A 19,207-nucleotide genomic window follows, 5' to 3' on the forward strand; every position below is an offset into this window, starting at 1 on the left:
GTATTCAGTAAATATAAGCTGTCATTATTATTGCTATTATTATTATTTATGATTGGGCAATCCTTGTCTCCACTTTAACAAGTGAGCAGTTTGGCTCCATCTAGTTTGATGTGTTGCAGAAGCTCATTAAAATTTCTCTTTGGGGGAAAAAATAGTTAATATATTATACATGATTTTTTTCCCCCAGATGGCTTTTCCCCCCCAGATTCCTCCCCCCCAAAAAAAACATACATACTTCTGCTTTTGCTTTTCTTAAACCAACAACATACGAGGCAGCACAGAGCCATCCATGAGACCCCGGAGCACAGGAAGGCAGCCAGGATGATGGTGGACTTCTCGGATGGAGTCGCAGGTAAGACAGCAAATGACCTGGAGCGCGCTGTAAAATTGGCCCCTGTAAAAAAAAAAAAATTAAATACAAAATGATAATAATAACGTATTAACTGGATGCTAATATAATAAAATATTGTGGAAAAGATATGGTTATAACCATTCCTGGCACATAGTTGGTTTGATAAACATTTATTGAATTAGATGATTAAATACATGGGTCAATAATAAATCTAAGACACATGTTTCTTTTTTTGGCTATTTACTTATTTTTTACTTTTATTTTATTGAAGTATAGTTGATTTACAATGTTGCACTTGTTTTAGGTACAGCAAAATGATTCAGTTCTACATATCTAGGTATCTATTCTTTTTCCAGATTCTTTCTCCTTATAGGTTATTAGAACATATTGAGTATAGTTCCCTGTGCTATACAGTAGGCTCTTAATTGCTTATATATTTGCTATATAGTAGCGTGTATGTGTTAATCCCAAACTCCTAATTTATCTCTCCCTTTTTCCCCTTTGATAACCATAACTTTTTTCTAGATCCGTAGGTCTATCTCTCTTTTGTATAAGACACATATTTATGAAGAACTTCAAGATTCCAACAATAATATACAGTTATTCTTTCCAATGGGGAATACTTCCAATAATCTCCTATTTTCAGACCTACTTTCTCCACCAGTGCAAATCTGTGGCTTCACTCTTCTGTTACTAATTAGAACAGAAGCACTCTGGGCTCCAGATTGGGTGAATCTACTTGTGATGATATATGAATCTTACTTAAAACATGGAGTGTATAACACTTCAAAACAGGGATCCAAGAACTCCTACTATGGAGCCAAGAGAATTTCTAAGGTCCACGAGAATTTTGTTATCTTGGAATCTGGAGTAGAGCAGGGGCCAATGACAGAGCCACTCTGGCAATGGATGATGAGTCAGAATGGCCATTCCTTCAGAGAGCACATCTTCCTAAGAACTCACCTCAAACTCCTCCCCTTTTCGTAGATTGAGAAATTTAGTTGTCACGCCATTAGAATTTTTGAAGCAAGGGGTAATAAAAGAATCCAAAAAAGAAAAAAACAAACAAACAAGCAAAAAAAAAACAAACCTTGCCTATACACACGAAAACCTGTACACAAATGTTTACAGTACCTCTACCAATAATCACCAAAACCTGGCAACAATCCAAATGTTCTTCAACTGATGAATGGATAAGCCAATGGTGGTTTATCCAGACAATGGAGTACGACTCAGCCAAAAAGAGAAACAGAAAAAGAAAAGGGGGGAGGAGAAGCAGGAGGAAGAGAGGGAAAGAGGGTGGATAAAAAGAGGGAGGGAGGGAGGAAGGAAGGAAGGAAGGAAGAAAGGGACTCTTAATATTCTATAACTGGGTTGAATACCCAAGGCATTATGAGTGAGAGAAGCCCATCTCTAAAGGATATATACAATTTCAGTTATATGCTATTTAAAAAAACAAAACTATAAAGATCACTAGTTGCTAGGATGTGACGATGGACAAACAGCATAAGGGACACTTTTGGAAACATTCTCTATCCTAATTGTGGTGATTACATGAATCTATATATATCTTTGAACTCATAAAATGACATAACACAAAAAGATCATTTTTACTGTAGAATCTTATTTAAAAAAATATGCATTTTAAAAATGTGCCTATAATACTGCAGATGATAAATATGGTCATCATTTTAGTTGTAGGAATGGTTTCATGGAAGTATAGATTCATCAAAACTTATCAAATTGTATGCTTTAAATATGTGTAGCTTATCATATGTCAATTACATCTTAAGACAAAAATTTAAGTTAAAAAAAAACCGCTTCTCTGTTAGCACAAGTTAGTTATAACCAACATTTTTGAGGAGCTCTTTCAAAACAACTAACCCCAAATCTCTTCTTGCATCTGAATAATTCAGGCAAAAACAGTTTTTACTTTGTCTACTCAAGGAAACACCATGTTTTCTTTGCTGTGCTTCCCTTGGGCAGAACTTGGCAATTTGATTGGAAGTTGTAGTCAGATCTGCAGTCTCTTGACCCCTGGCTGACTTGGTCCTAAAGCTACTGTAACAAAATTATCTAGGAACACCTCTTCTGTGTGTACATCTTATACTTGAACCATATTGGGCTTGTTTGTTATCAATTAGTTGATTTTGATGGACAGCTGAATAAGCTAACTCTAGCCCAGCAACAGGGGGACGGATTTTCCTAGAGAGTCACAGAAGTAAAAGCAAAAGTCTTTATTCTTTTATCCATTTTCCAACAACTGCTCAGGGATTGTTTACTTCATGAAGTAGGTAAGTTACTGCTCTCATTCTTAAGATATTTACAAGCTAATAAGTGAAATAATATAGGCATACATATCTTAGTAATACAGATCAGAATGTGATCCATGCCATCAGAGTAATGCAAGTTAACTGCTTTGGAAGGTTATCTTCCATTGATAGGATTTTAAAAACAATCCCAGAGGAAGGAGCATCTAAACAGGGTTTTGAAGGTTGAGCAAATAAAAACAGAAAAGAGAACAAAGCAATTGATGCTAAAAAAATTATTACTGGGAACTACTAGGAATTAATGCCGGAAAGCATGTGAGACAAATATTGCTGGGCATTAAGTGTCAAAAGCCAAAAGGCCCTTGACCATATTCTGAAGACCATGAGATGTCATAGAAGGAAAAATTCTGCCCTGAGAAGAGGCATGAGGCACCTGGGATATAGGAGATCAGGCCACGGAAGTGTTTAGGACACAATCACAGAAGGATGAAGTCAGACCTAAGGTTTACAAGCCTGGAGCGGTAACCTGGGTCTAAGGGTAGAGACCATCTGTTTTAAAATCATTTTACTAGCAGAATGTTTAGTTTTTTTTTAATGCAATCTTATATTTACTTCAGTATGCTCATGTATTCCTGAACAAATATTTATTTGTGACTATGACATGCCAGGTTTTTGGGTTTTTTTTTCTACCCCCTGAGGATGTAATGCTGAACTAAGCAGAATTCCTGTCCCTTTGGGGACTTAGGCTCTGGTGGGGGACAGAGCAGGCAGCAGACAAGCAAATACACAGATACTCTGGTGCCAGAGAGTGAAGGATGCCCTGCGGCAGACAGAGCGGGCTGGAGAGGGGAGCAGGGTAGGGATAGTGGTGTAGACAGAGTAGGGCAGAAAAGGGCTCTGAGAAGCCACCCTGAGTACTGGTGACTGAGCATGTGAATTTATGGAGGAGGAATATTCTAGACTTGAAAATGGCAAGCGACGTGGAGTTTTTCTTGGTGAGGTGGCAGGGTACACCCCATCTCAGCCCAGCAGCCTTACAGAACCCTCTAGGAGCTCCAAGGCTCCAGGAGATGGCTAGAGAAAGGACAGCCCAGACCACGGTAATGACAGTGCATGTGGAAAGGTGGGTGAGAAGTCAGTAGAACAAATTTACAGAAACCCTGCTCTCTTGGCACGTCTCGGGAAGTTCAGAAATGGATAAATGAGCTGGATTAGTCTACCTGTTAGAAAAACTTGTGAGGATGCCTTACACACTTCATCAGACCTATGTAACCTCTCAGTGCTTCATTTTCTATATTTCTAAACTAGCATAGTGATTAAAGCCAACAATACTGTGTAATAAACTTCACCACTGCTGAAAGACTAGATCTTAAATGTTCTCACCACAAAAAGAATGATAATGATGGGACTTCCCTGGCAGCTCAGCAGGTTAAGGATCCAGTGCTGTCACGGCTGTGGCATGGGTTTGAGCCCTAGCCCAGGAATGCCCACATGCCATAGACGTGGTTTAAAAAAAAAAAAGAATGGTAATTATGCAATGTGATATAGGTGTTAGCTAATGCTACAGGAGTAATCATATGCTATACATCTTTAACTTATATAATGTTAAGTCAGTTGTATCTCAGTAGAAAATAAATTCTCTATCTATGTTAAGTGAACTAAGTCCTAAATTATAAGTCTGTGTCTGTCTGTGGAACTATATCTTCGTATGCAATAATCAGCTAAACACTGAGAAAAGTAATGCCTATTTCCACTAAACAAAAATAAAGACATGGACCATCTTGGAAATTTTAGGAAGACAAATTGCCAATTTACATGATCTAAATTCAGGAATCTTGTTTGCCATTATCTGTCATTTCTGGGCCTTAAGTTGATGGTAAATTCTGTCCTCTTCCTTCATTTTTAAGAATTTTTTTTAAATGAGATAAAAATAATAAAATAGGAGTAATAAGGGGGGAAGGGAGAAGGGGAAAACAATTCTAAGGGAAAATGATTCTAAAATAATTCTAAGGGAGATGAAGGGAAATAATGAAAATGGTTAAGTCCTCTGCTTGATTTATGGCTGAAGCAACAATAACAGCCCCATGAATCAAGGCTTGTCATGTCCATTGTTTTGGAGCTTGTTAAAGAGGAGAGAGATCATTGATTGGCCTATCAACATGGGGATGAGGGCTGCTTTCCCGCATAATTCCAGCACTAGACAGTGATAACACCTGGAAACAAGGAGTCACTCTCAGGATCTGTGCTGTTCATGAGCTTGTCGTCTGGTGTTTTCTATTTCTCCTCTAACTATCCTTTTCTCATTGAACAGAGCCTCACCTCATAGACTCTGTCTTGAAAATTATGAAGAATAATTTAAGAAAAAATACTACGAGAAAGTGTCTCAAGACATTTCTTCAGTTAGGGGACTTTACAAGCCGTAGTGAAATCTAAAGGAAGTAGTGATCCAGTAAATGCGAACCAGCTCAACATCACAGGGGCACTGAGAAGCTTCTATCTATGCTACAGTTTACATGTGGTTTTATAACATATGCCTTAAAATAACCTTGATGAAGTATTTAGTCTTAGGTAACCACTAAGGAAACTGGAGGGCAAAGGACTTTTAAATATCCAACAAGTCGAGGACAAAATATCCAGTTCTACATGTGCTACCCTTCAAAATCCAACCTAGGGAATCCTATGGTCAAGGACAAGGAGGCTGTTCCTCTGTGAACCTGCACTTCCATTAGGACAACTTCATAGGTATTAAAAGGACAACCACCCTACAAAACTAACAGTACTACCTGACCTCAGAAGATAACTCCCTTTATGAAGAAAAATGGTCCAAAACTTAGAGTGAAGAGAAAAAAATAGTGATTCAAGATCTGATCAATATCATACTGGAGAATTTTTCAACAAGCCCTTCCAAGGTTTATCAAATTCTCTGCAATACTTCTATTTCACTTAATATTTAATATTTACAGGACTGTTCTGTGAATGTGTAGAAGATTTGTAGGAGCTGCCAATGATTTTCATCTGGTAAGAATGTAAGAGATATCTGCAGACAAAGTAACCTCAGAGGTTACTGTTTGATTGCCTGTATATAATTTAACAAACTAATATCAGCAGCTGTACCATCTATAGGCTTTGCCATCCTCCTGATTTCCTCATTAAAGAGTTAAATAACTTGTTGATAAGTTCTTATCATATATGTTCATGAAAGCCATACGTTTAACTCTATGAAAAGAATACTGACCATTTGAATTTAAGTTTCAGAAGGATGAACTAATATCTGGTCTTAATTAAGTATTTATTGTTGGGCTTCAGATACCTCAGAACAAAACATTTAATTTCCTCTGTCTTTTCCAATATCTAAAAGGTTTTAATCCACTCATAATTTTTCTAGCATAGTTTTTTAAAAGCTTTGCATTATCACAGCCAAATTAACTGCTTTCCACAGCTGCATGTCTTAGGTATCAGACTAATTTTCCCTGACTCAAATGAATCATTGATTACAAATATCTACTTTTCAGTTCAAGTGTGATGTTAGTATTTTTAGAATTCTTTCTTAGGTGAGGAGGATTTTGCCCCCCTTTTGGTAAATCACAATGTAAGATGCAATATTTAGGAGTCCCCATTGTGGCTGAGTAGGTTAAAAACCTGACGTAATGTCTGAGAGGATGTAGGTTCCATCTTCGGCCTCGCTCAGTGGTTTGGGGAGCAAGCTGCAGTGTAGGTCATGGATTTGGCTCAGATCCAGTGTTGCTGTGGCTGTGGTATAGGCCTCAGCTGCAGCTCTGACTCTACCCCTAGCTGGGGAACTTCCATATGCCATACATGTGACTGTTAAAAAAAAAAAAAGCAATATTTAAATCATGTTTTTTAAATGGCAATTCTGGGTCTCTATCAGAGTCAAGCCTTTAAAAAGGGATGTCTAAAATTGGACTCTCATCACAGGTCCCTAGGGTGAAAACTGGGCTCAACTCCTCCTGGCAAAAGTATTCTGCATAGGATCAATTAACTTTGAAATATAGAAAAAAGAATGTATACATGTATGTGTAACTGGGTCACCATGCTGTACAGTAGAAAAAAAAATAATGCATTGGGGAAATAAAAATAAAGTAAAATAAAACATTAAAAAAAAAGAAATACAGTGAACAGTGTTACCTTCTAAGAAAGCAAAATCTGTCAAGGACACTTCGGAAGGGAGAAGATTTCTTTTAGATATTTTTTCAAGAAGAACTGGTTCATACAAGCAATTTACACATACCATATACCTACACTTCTAAAGTACCCAGATTCTGAATGGGTATAGTCCCCATTTACAAGGAGAGGGTGGAGCAGGGGTGAGAAGGGCAGGGCTGAAAGATAAGGTTTCATAATGCTCAACACTCCATGACACTCTTATAAATTAAAACTTTTGAATTAATATCCAAGCAAATTCCATCAAATGTTCTAGAAAAGAAAGTAGAACATTCAAAGTAAATTTTAACAACTAGAGGAAAATGTACTTTTGGATTCTTGCTTACCAGGAGTCTCCAGAGGCTTCATTTATACACATATTCTTGCTTCTCACACCTTAATGATATAACCAAGGGAATTTTTCTCTAAACTACAATGGCTTCTTATTCATGATAGGAGCTAGTCCCATTATAAAAGAGAAGGAGCTATATATATTTTTAGAAAAGAAACAGATAATAAAAACACACTATGCTGAAATTACCTGGAGGGGAAGTGACAGTAAAAATAAAGTGCCAATTTGACCCAGAGATCAAAACTGCCAAGTTGGAGAAGCTCACATAACCATCTTGAGTTTCTGCCCAAGTACATCCTATAAACAAAGACAAAACCAAAAAGTAACTGTTACCTACACAAGAGCAATTTCTTCAGGTATTCTTTGTAGAGAGGCAATTGAACAATAAAGAAAGAAATATAATTAAAGAGTTCACTAAATCTCAGACAAATCTTGGAACCAAATAATCCAACACAATAATAATAACAACAGCTAACACATATTGAAATCTTACTATGCTGAACATTGCACTTCATACTCATTATTATAAACAAACTACACAACCTTACAAAATATGCTGTGATCTATAGTCAAGAGATTAGGAATAGGCTCCTGAAAGGTTAAATTATTTGGTGTACGGAGGGTTATAGATCAAATCTGCCAGATTTCAAAGTTTGTATTCCTAACTACTTCTATATATTGACTTTTATTATTAAATGTGTCAAAAGAAAGAAAATCTATTATTTCTCTAGGTGGTTAAGTTTCTAGGCTTCTTCCATGCAAGGGATCTGTAGTTTATGTAGTAGCAGAATAAAGTCAATTGATCACGACCACAGGAATGCATTAAATCAGAACTGATAAAGGCTATCCTATTTAGCAACTTGAATTGTTTGGGCTATGGTTTAAAAAAAAAATGTAAAAGGGAAAGCTTACATCTTCTAAAAATAGGCCATCTATTTGCAAAGTGAAAGAAGGAAACTTCATACCAGATCATATTCACAATGCTATTAATTAGTCTTCTGACTCCAATACCCTCAAATTACTTTGTGAATTAACAGCTGCTCCATTTCACTCTGGAAATGTCACATGATTGGTACTGAGGACAATGAGTTAAGAGAGTGGTCCTAAAGTTTCAAAATTGGTTTGAGATCTTTTTTATTTTTTTAATTTTTATTTTTTGTCTTTTTGCCTTTTCTAGGGCCGCTCCTGCGGCATATGGAGGGTCTCAGGCTAGGGGTCGAATCGGAGCTGTAGCCCCTGGCCTACACCACAGCTCACGGCAACGCCGGATTCTTAATCCCACTGAGCAAGACCAGGGATCGAACCCTCAACCTCTTGGTTCCTAGTCGGATTTGTTAACCACTGAACCACGATGGGAACTCTGGTTTGAGATCTTTAAGGGTGAAAGGTATCACACAGATAATAACATGCACCGAGTTACATTTTTTCAATTCAATTGTTCCATCCTTTTTGTGAAAATATTTTCTTTCCTTATCAATTTTGCAAGCTAACTAAAACTTCCTTTTTCAGAAACATCTTTTCCTTCATCTCTTCAGTGTCCTAAAATAAATAAAATGCCCAGAAAAAATGGAAATAAATAAGCCAAGACTCAAATAAATGATAGGCGCCCAAGATAAATGCCGTTTATATTCTTTAAAACCTATATGCATCAAAATTATGGTCAATAAACTCTTGCAAACAATGAACTGCAGAGTACAGATGTTCAACATGAAATCGTTTGCTGCAGTTTTCCTTTGACAAACGTCCTTATTGTTCCCATCTTTGGAAGAATACAAAGCAGCATTTAATCGAAATATGTCCGGCGAGCACAGTGAGTCTGCCTCGTAGAACAGCCGCCAAACTGCCTAATGGAAAGCACTTTAGCTCCAAATGGGTTTGCTTTTGTGTTAAATACCAGCTTGCCTGAGAGATCTCTACCAAGATTCCCATCTATATCTATGATATTCTCAGATTTGAAGCATATGTGCCCAAAAGCTGAAGCAGTTGATGCTAAGTACAGTACATTACTCTGGGGTTCATCATATCTCTGAAATCATAATTGTAAAATAGACAAATGTCATCGAACAGGCTCCCTGATCAAGCTGGAGGAAACAATGTACTGGTTGAGGGGACCTGGAAGGAGGCGGGTGTTGGGCTTGAAGCAAGACTGAAATTGATTCCCCGACTTATCCCGGGAAGGTTACCTGAATATGTTTCTGTAAGGCACAGAGTGGCTGAGTCCCTCCACAATTCAAATGCTGGAACCTAATCTCCAATATGATGGTATTTGAGTGGGGGGTGACTTTTGGGGGGTGATTAGGTCACAAGAGCAGAGGCTTCATAAATGTAATTAGTGCCCTAACAGAGGGGACACCTGAGACCTCTCTTGCCCCTTGTGCATGTGAGGACAGTGAGAAGATGACTATCTATGAAGTAGGAAGAAGGTTCTTACTGGACACAAAATTTTTTGACACCTTGATCTGGGACTTCCCAGTCTTTGTAACTGTGAAAAATACACATCTTTGTTTATAAGCCACGTGGTGTATGGGATTCTGTTACAGCAGACGGAAGGACAAGGACAAGTGTGAAGTGAGGGTAAGGAAGTGTGCAAGGTCTGAAGTGTGGTTAAGGTATGGAATACAGATCATGTATGGAGTAGAGGATAGAGACTGGTGAGTTTCGCTAGACAGGTGAGGGTAGCTGATGTACACATTACTAACACATGAAAAAGGGTGAAACTGAAATTTTTGATGCTGTTGAAATAACATCAGGTCAGTACATTACTGTTACAGCACATACATTTCATACCGAAGTGCACTGTAGCTCTGATTCGACCGCTAGCCTGGGAACTTCCATATGCTATAGGTGTGACTTTAAAAATTTAAATAAATAAATAAGAATTAAAAAATTTTTTTTCCAGTGAGAAAAAGCAGATTGTATGAATGGAAATATGGAAAACTCCGAGGTGATTCTCACAAAACAAGCAGCATTATTTGGGCCTTTAATATTTGATGATAAATTTGAAGCTGCCCACCTGAAATTAACATAATGTTGTAAATCAGCTACAGTTGTTTTTTCCTTTTCTTCTTTTTCTTTCTTTTTTTCTTTTTTCTTTTTCTTTTTTTTTTTTTGTCTTTCTGCCATTTCTTGTGCTGCTGCCGGATATGGAGGTTCCCAGGCTAGGGGTCCAATCAGAGCTGTAGCCACCGGCCTACGCCAGAGCCACAGCCATACCAGATCCGAGCTGCATCTGCGACCTACACCATAGCTCAGGGCAACGCCAGATCCTTAACCCACTGAGCAAGGCCAGGGATCAAACCTGTAACCTCATGGTTTCTAGGCAGATTCGTTAACCACTGAGCCACGATGGGAACTCCTACTTTTTTGGGTTTTTTGTTTTTGTTTTGTTTTTTGATGGATTGTACAAAGAGAAAGTGAACTGGGTACTGCAGAGAGTAACAAGACTATGGAGTTTTGAAGAAAACTGTTTTTGTGCATAGGTTGAAAAATTTTGGTTGCTCAACAGTAAATAGATAGAAATAGAGAATTTATAGACCGAAATAGTTGAAAGGCAACTTGAAAAGAGATAGAAGGGAAATTTATAGCTCTACCAAGAAAGCAACAGAATGAAACAAGCTTTAAAATGTAAGGGTTTTGAAGCTATGAAATGTGTCCTGCCACCTCAAGAAAACTTTCTGAAGGGACTGTTCTGTTTTCTGGAATTGGAGTGGCTTTGCAATAAGACTAGATGCATAATCTAAAGAAAAGAGGGATGTAAAAAAGATTCTGGTAATAATTCATTTAAAACTGTGTTGAATGAGAATTCATTATCTTGAACACCTTATCAAAGCAATTCTATATCATTCCTTTTTTCAGAGACAAGTAACAAAGAATGAAAGAACAAAATGCACAGGAATGACGGGTGTTATATCTCAGGGGATAGGAATAGTCTAGGCCAAAAATAAATGCAATTAGCAGGAGAGGCAAGATTTAGCACTTCTGTTACAATGCACTCATTCCTATACATTTTAGCATTTCGTATATTTTATAGGAGGCATGTGAATGAGCTTAGACTCAAAGCCAAGGTAGAGCAAAAGAGAACTGTAAAATCACTGCCTATTCTTGGAAACCAGAAATTTTGCAGATAGGCTAATGTTTAAACTAGTAGATGAATCACTAGCAAGTTTAAAAAACAATACAGAAAAAACCCAAACGAATAGAAATGCCTTAGTCAGTTCATGAAGTATAAGAAATCTGATAAGCTGACTTTTTAAAAAGTTATCAGAAGTTCCTGCCATGGCTCAGCAGTATCAAACCCAAATACTATCCATGAGCATGCAGGTTCGATCATTGGCCTTGCTCAGTAGGTTAAAGGATCCAGTGGTGTTGCCGTGAGCTGTGATGTAGGTTGCAGATGCCGCTCGGATTCTGCATTGCTGTGGCTGTGGTGTAGGTTGCAAGTTACAGCTCTGATTCAACTCCTAGCCTGGGAACTTCCATATGCCATGGGTGTGACCCTAAAAAAGACATTAAAATACAACACAATACAATACAATACAATACAATAAAAAAGTTATCAATACAGCATCTAATTTTGCTTTTGTTGTCTGTGCTCTTAATCTATTAAATCATTTCCAAGACCACTGTCAAGAAGCTTTTCCTCTCTTGTCTCCTAAAAGTTTTACAGTTTCATGTCTTATGCTTAAGACTAATCTATTTTGAGTTGATTTTTCTGTATAATGTAAAATAAGTGTTTAATTTCATTCTTTTGTAAGGGAATATCCAGTTTCCCCAATACCATTGTTAAAGAGACAATGCTTTTCCCGTTGTATATTCTTGGTTCCCTTGTCAAATATCAGTTGGCCATATGTGTGTGGATTTATTTCCGGGCTTTCTATTCTATTCCATTGGTCTATAAGTGTGTCTTTATGTCAGTATCATATTATTCTTTTTTTTTTTCTATTGTAGTTGATTTACATTGTTCTGTCAATTTCTGCTGTACAGCAAAATGACCCCGTGTGTGTGTGTGTGTGTGTGTGTGTGTGTGTGTATACACACATTCTTTTTCTCACATTATCTTCCATCATGTTCCATCACAAGTGATTAGCTATAGTTCCAAGCAGAATCTCATTGCTTATCCACTCCAAATGCAATAGTTTGCACCTACTAACCACAAACTCTCAGTCCATTCCACTCCCATGCCCTTGCTCTCCCCCTCAGCACCACAAGTCTGTTCTCCAAGTCCATGAGTTTGTTTCTTTACTGTAGAAAGGATCCTTTATGCTGTCTATTAGATTCCAGATATAAGTAATACTATGTGGTATTTGTCTTTCTCTTTCTGACTTACTTCACTTAGTATGAGAGTCTCTAGTTCTATCCATGTTGCTGCAAATGACATTATTTTGTTCTTTTTTGGGACTGAGTAGTATTCCATTGTGTGTGTGTGTGTGTGTGTGTGTGTATACCATATGTTCTCTACCCATTCATCCATCGATGGACATTTAGGTTGTTTCCATGCCTGGCTATTGTGAACTGCAATGAACATAGGGGTGCATGTATCTTTTTCAATGAAAATTTTGTCCAGATATGTGCCCAGGAGTGGAATGGCTAGGTCATATGGTAGTACTATTTTTAATTTTCTGAGTACCTCCATACTATTTTCCACAGTGGTTGTACCAATTTATACTCCCACCAACAGTATAGGAGGGTTACCTTTTGTCCACACCCTCTCAACCATCTGTTATTTGTTGACTTGTTAATGATGGCCATTCTGACCAGTGTGAGGTGGTACCTCATTGTAGTTTTGATTTGAATTTCTCTAATAATTAGTGATGCTAAGCATTTTTTCATGCACCTGTTGGCCATCTGTATATCTTTGGTGAAATGTCTATTTAAGTCTTCTGCCCATCTTTCAATTTGGTCACTGGTTTTTTTGCTATTATAGTTTTGTAATGTATTTTGAAATCAGGACATACAATGCTTACACTTTTGCTCCTATATGTCAATATTGTTTTGGCTATTTGTCATCTTTTGCAGTTCCATATAAATTTTATAATTTTCAGAAAATTTTTGTAAGAAAATGCTACTGAGATTTTCATAGAGATTGCATTGAATCTAGATCACTTTGGGTAGAATGGACGTCTTAAGCAAAAATAGACAAATGAAATTACATCAAATTAAAACATTTCTGCAGAGCAAAGCAAATAATCAGCAGAATACAAAGGCAACCCACAGACTGGGAGGAAATATTTGCAAGCCATATATCTGGTAAAGGAATTAGTTTCCAAAATATGTAAGGAATTCTTAAACCTCAATAGCAAAAAAATAAAATAAAAATAAATAAATAAAAAACCCAATTAAAAAACAGACTAAAGAGGTGAATAGACATTTTTCCAAAGAAGACTTACAAACGGCCGACAGTTTATGTAAAAATGCTCAACATCACTAGTTATCAGAGAAATATAAATCAAACCCCAATGAGATATCATCTCACACCTATTAGGATGGCTATTATTAAAAAAAAAAAAGGTAAGTATTGGTGAGGATATGGAGAAATTGGGACTCTTATACAGTGTGGATGGGAATGCAAAATGGTGTATGTAGCCTCTAGGGAAAACAGTATGGAGCGTCCTCATAAAATTAAAACTAGAAATACTACATGATCCAGCAAGCACACTTCTTTATACCAAGTAATTGAAATGAGGATTTCAAAGATATATCTTCATCCCCATATTTGTTGCAGAGCTATTTATACTAGCTAAGATATGGAAACAATCTAAAGGCCCATCAACAGATGAACTATAGAGAAAATGTGGAATAGATAGATAGATAAAGAGAGAGAGATAGAAAGATAGATATACACACAATGGAATACTTTTCAGCCTTATAAAAAAGAAATTCTGAAATACCTGACAGCCTGGATAAATCTTGAGGACATTACGCTAGGTGAAACCAGCCAGTCACAAGAGGACAAAGGTAGTATGATGTCATGTATATGAAGTATCTATAATAGTCAAACTCAGAAGTTCCTTGGTGGCTTAGCAGGTTAAGATCCACGTTGTTTTGCAGTGGCTCAGGTTACTGGCGTGATGAGGGTTCAATCTGTGGCCCCAGAACTTCTGTATGCTGCAGATGCAGCCAAAACATATATAAGTAAAGAAATAGCCAAACTTACCAAAAAAAAGAGTAGAATGGTGTTTTTTTGTTTTTGTTTTTTTAATTGTCACATGCACCAGCTCCAAGGAAGGGAAACAAAGATAGCCGTGGCACTGGGACTAAACAGGAAGGTGACAGAGGACAAAGAAAGGTGGAGAGGAGAAAATGAGTTCTCAGGGCCTGCTCTGGGCCAGGTGCTGTGCATTCACCATCACACTCATTTTTCTTAACACTGAGAACCAGGGTTCCTGTTTCCCCATGGAAAGTACATTGTACCTGTGACTTGATACTGCACCAGAGAGCCATTTGTCTGGGGCTGCCATGCCTTTTTCCTTACACCCCATTGATGATACAAGTGTAACAGAAATGCTCTTTCACTATCCCAGGGGAGGGTGAGGTGCAGATGGTTCCTTAAGCATTTCCTGCCAATCTATTGTTCCTTTTTGCAGACGCCGGTATTGCAGACTGGAAGGAAGTGAAGGAGATTTCTTGCAAATTATAGAAGATGCTGAATATCACCAACCTTGTGATGAATTCCCAATGGTTGCAAACCTTTCCTCACAGATGCAATTACAACTGGTCTCTGATATCACAGGTACCTACCTCTCAGCACAGAATCAGATGTCCCTTCCAGGGAAACAGAAATGGCCCAAGGCTCTGATGGAGGCCCCAGGGACTCTACTGTCCGATTCTGAAATCAGGAAAAAAAAAAAAAAAAAAAAAAAAGGAAAATTTGGACTCAGAGGAGAATTTTGTAAAGTAATCTGAAAGAGAAGAGGATTATTCAGACAGAACTTTTTTTTCTATTTTTAGGACTGCACCCATGGCATATAGAAGTTTCCAGGCAAGGGGTTGAATTGGAGCTGCAGCTGCCAGCCTACACCACAGCTCACAGCAACACCAGATCCTTAACCCACTGAGTGATAAAACCCACATCCTCATGGATCCCAGTCGGGTTTATAACACACTGTACCACAACAGGAACCCCAGACAGAATCTTTTATAAAGCATACATTCATTAGAAACAAGCAAGGGAAAAAACCCAAATAAATATTTTCTTTCTCACATTAAGAATATATCAACGAGTTCCCTTCATGGCTCAGCAGGTAACAAACTGACTAGAGGGTCCATGAGGACGCGGGTTCGATCCCTGGCCTTGCTCAGTGGGTTAAGGATCTGACGTTGCCATGAGCTGTGATGTAGGTAGCAGATGTGGCTTGGATCTGGTGTTGCTGTGGCTGTGGTGTAGGCAGGCAGCTACAATTCCGACTGGACCCCTAGCCTGGGAACCTCCATATGCCATGAGTGTGGCCCTAGGAAGCACAAGAAGACAAAAAACAAACAAACAAACAAACAAAAAAAACAAAGAACGTAAAGAATACATCAAAATGTTTACTGAGAGAAGTGCAGGAAGGTTACTGCAGGAAAAGTTGGGGCAGGGCAATGAAGAAGAGAAAGGAGTACAAATTTTACAGAAAAGGAGACCAGCATCAGGTACAGAAGGGTAAGAAGGATAAGAAGAGGACAAAGCACGTGTCAGGCTAGAGCAGAAGGGTGGCCCTCAGTCCCGTGGCCTTTGGCCCTCTGCAAGTACATTAGGGGAGGCATTTTAAAAATAAAGAGGGAAACGCTGATTTAACTATCATATTTCACTTTTTCCTCTCATGACATCAATACATAGAGAAAAGATAAAACAAAATCAGAAGGCGTGGACACGGAAATCAGAATTAAGCAGAGAAGCCTCTCGTTGTTGATGTACTTAACCACATACAAGAGAAATCATTTCAAATAACATAAAACTATAAGGCAGATGTGATGGCATAAATGCCTTCATTAGCATATGAAATTACTTCTTCAGATAGAGATATAGCACTTTGAGAAGGCTAGATTTTGAGAAGATAAAAGAGACCTGCTTTAAGAATTTGCTGGGGGAGGAAAAAAGGATCAGAATTGCATTTCTACACGATCAAATTCTGGACGTTCAAAGCAAGTGGAAGGAAAGTAGGCTGTGAAACAGAAGGAAGATGATGAAAGTGCTTTGATGTTCCAAGTGTGGCAAATGTCACAGCGTGGGCTGGCACCCTGGACACATGTATCGGGATGATGGTGGTGGAATCTGGAACATGCACAGAATACAACACACTACTCAGCTCCAAGTCAAAACTGTTACTTGTGCACAAGGGACCTGCTTATCCAGAAAAACAAGCTGGGGTTGGACGGTAAGTTCTCTTCCCACTTCTCCATCTGAAGGCTGGACTAGGACTTTAAGAGCAGAGGGCCGAATATATATCAAGTTTCCAGTTTCGAAACTGCTTGTATTTCTGGCACATGTTAAAAAAAAAGAGAGAGAGAATACATGTATAAGATTACAGATATCATATCACTGCAGTAGCTATTTTTCCATAATATATTATGACCAGTGGAAAGATCTGCATTTGTCTTTGTTTCTGGAAACCAAATAACACCCTGTATAGCCAACAGGTCCTTACAACCAAAGAAAATTATGTATTTATTTTATATGTTTGCTTAGCCATACGAAAGGATGGACTATGTGTGGGGAGGTGGGAGAAGCATATATTATGTGCTTCGATTTTTATCACAATTTATTAGTATCAATTCCCAAAAAACTTCCGTGAGACAACACAGCAGACTAAAATACTTAGAAGGTGGAGAATTGTTCTAAGTAGGCTAGTAAACCAGCTCTCTCCCAAAAGGACTGGATTTCATGTTTTCCAATTTCCACGGTGTAAATACGTTCACCATGGCTGATTCTGTGGTACCCAGATGACATCACCGAGAAGAATTGAGAAGAGATGCCTGGGAGCAAACTCCCGCACCACTGTTTCACATGGAATAGCTCATTTAATCTCACAACAACCCTTTTGTTTTCCTAGTCTCCACAGGATGCTTGCACTAAATAAATTCCACAACTGTGGAATTAATTGATTAATGTATTTCAATTGAATGAAGCCCTTAGGGAGAATAATATTTATGACTAATATATGCTGAGCACTAACCTTGTACCAGGTACTATTCTATGCTTTCCATGTATACTCATCGTATCTTTAAAATAGCACTGTTACACATGAAAAAACTGAAGCCCCAAAAAGCTTAACCAACTTGCCAAAGATCTTACAAACAGTAAGCGTACGACCAGGGTCTAGAGCTATATTGTTTTCACCTCTTTGGAGCACATTAATGGCTGATGTAACTTAGCAATAAAATGGAATAAATACAAAATGAAATTAAATAGTGTGTAATTCATGATACCTCAAAACACTTTTTCCCCACAGCTTTGGTATTTTTTGAAGATCAAGGTAGCTTTATCTAAAGAACATTATGGATTACATACCTATTGTCCCATTAAGCCTATGGTTTATTACACATCAGAGGCATGCAGTAGAGTTTTAGCAATTAAAGGGAGATATATAGACACCATACATCATGTATATTACCCTAATATAGAGTAATATATTAACCTTAATAATATTGTTAGACCTAGGTCAAGTCTAACAAGGCTTTGATTTAAAAAAAAAAAAAAAAGTAGCCTACTCTGCCCTTGATTAAATGCTGGTGAGTCAATTACTTGATTCCCTAATCTTTTTTTTTTTCTTATGTGAGGGAAAAAGGATAAAATATATATTTTACATAGAGAATGTATGTGAAGTAAAGGTGACAATTAGTCCTAAAAAGAGGAGACAGTGGAAGAATAAATACAAAGGATCACATACTGTGATGTTTCTGTAAGAAGCAATTTCCCTCTCCCCTGAGAATCCTGGGAAATGGGGGTGGAGCAGGCATGTGTGGTCCTACAAAGCCCCTTTGGTCATCTACCAGCAAAAGCCCTGACCTCTGCTGGAATCCCTCACTGGAAATTCAACCTACCCTGGCCTGATCATCATTACTACTTTGCTTAGCCTGGGTAAATCTACTTTTTTTTAAAAGGAAAAATTTAAATCAGATTTAAAAAATCCATGCTATTAATTCTATCCTTCTATAGCTCCCAGGTTATTGGAAAATTCTGACATTGCTACAGATCCTATTCCTCCCATAGCCTATTTCTTAAGTGCTTTGTGATGCAGGACTAGATGCAGGCTGAATGCGTGGGTTAAAGAAATGGAAAGACTCCATCAAAGATCCTGACATAAGTACACTGATGTCTAGAGACGAAGGGACGGCAACCAACTGCCTGAACACTTGCTAAAAGGCCTGTCACTGACACACTTTAAAGTTTATTGTGAGCAAACATCTCTTATTAAATGTAAACAGCATCTCACTGGGGGTCAGAGACTTGCTGCTACAGCATATCCCAAGGTAATACCACTTTAAGCTCCACATAAACTCTTAAGCAGTTTCTATCCTAAAACCTGACCGTAGGTGGTACAGTTTTTTACGATATGTTATAATAGTGCAATAAATCTGTTAGCTTAAAATCGAATCTCCGTGGCCTTTTAGAGAAATCATCATTAAATGCAGGGTCCTGTTAATGATGCCATCGAAGTGAAATTGTTTAATCTGCTAAGGGGGTGAAAGGTCACCAAATGAATTTTTTATAATACATCAACTTGACACGCAATAGGGAAAACTGTAATAGATAAAAGCAAAGGAAAAGGGCACTGTCTTCTTCTGATAGGTCAATAGCAGCCAAGAGAGTCACTCATCCACTTTCCTTTCACGATGGGGCTCCTTTTGCATTTAATATGGACACCCAATTAATACCTCGGCACCACAGACAACCTCATTTTAGGTGACTTATAGCAATTTCTCCCCCTTCCCTGAAATGAAAGTGATCACAATACATCATAGCATTGTGTGAATTAACGTTAATTGATTCAAGTTACCAAGCAATGATGGGCCACTTATATAATCTAGGCGTTATTGGGTGCTAGAAGGGATGGAGGGAAGATTAGATTCCAGTGTCCGTTGCTGTGACGACGG

General features: G+C 37.9%; 1 protein-coding gene across 4 annotated transcripts in view; it reads right to left on the reverse strand.

The window, feature by feature from the left end:
* PKHD1 (PKHD1 ciliary IPT domain containing fibrocystin/polyductin) overlaps nucleotides 1-19,207 on the reverse strand; it is a 479,188-nt gene that overhangs the window by 20,296 nt on the left and 439,685 nt on the right. For all 4 annotated transcript variants that reach the window (XM_084968324.1, XM_084968322.1, XM_021098817.2 and 1 more), the window contains exons 62-65: nucleotides 16,455-16,590; nucleotides 14,873-14,960; nucleotides 7,325-7,432; nucleotides 236-394 (exon numbers count right to left, since the gene is read on the reverse strand). In XM_084968324.1, the coding sequence (XP_084824450.1) occupies nucleotides 236-394; nucleotides 7,325-7,432; nucleotides 14,873-14,960; nucleotides 16,455-16,590 (491 nt within the window). The remainder of the gene's footprint in view (nucleotides 1-235; nucleotides 395-7,324; nucleotides 7,433-14,872; nucleotides 14,961-16,454; nucleotides 16,591-19,207) is intronic.

The sequence above is a fragment of the Sus scrofa genome, chromosome 7, assembly GCF_054392235.1.
Source record: "Sus scrofa isolate SSC_HxYL_T2T_F1_AM1 chromosome 7, Sscrofa_HxYL_maternal_Yorkshire_Landrace_v2.0, whole genome shotgun sequence".
Classification (NCBI taxonomy): domain Eukaryota; kingdom Metazoa; phylum Chordata; class Mammalia; order Artiodactyla; family Suidae; genus Sus; species Sus scrofa.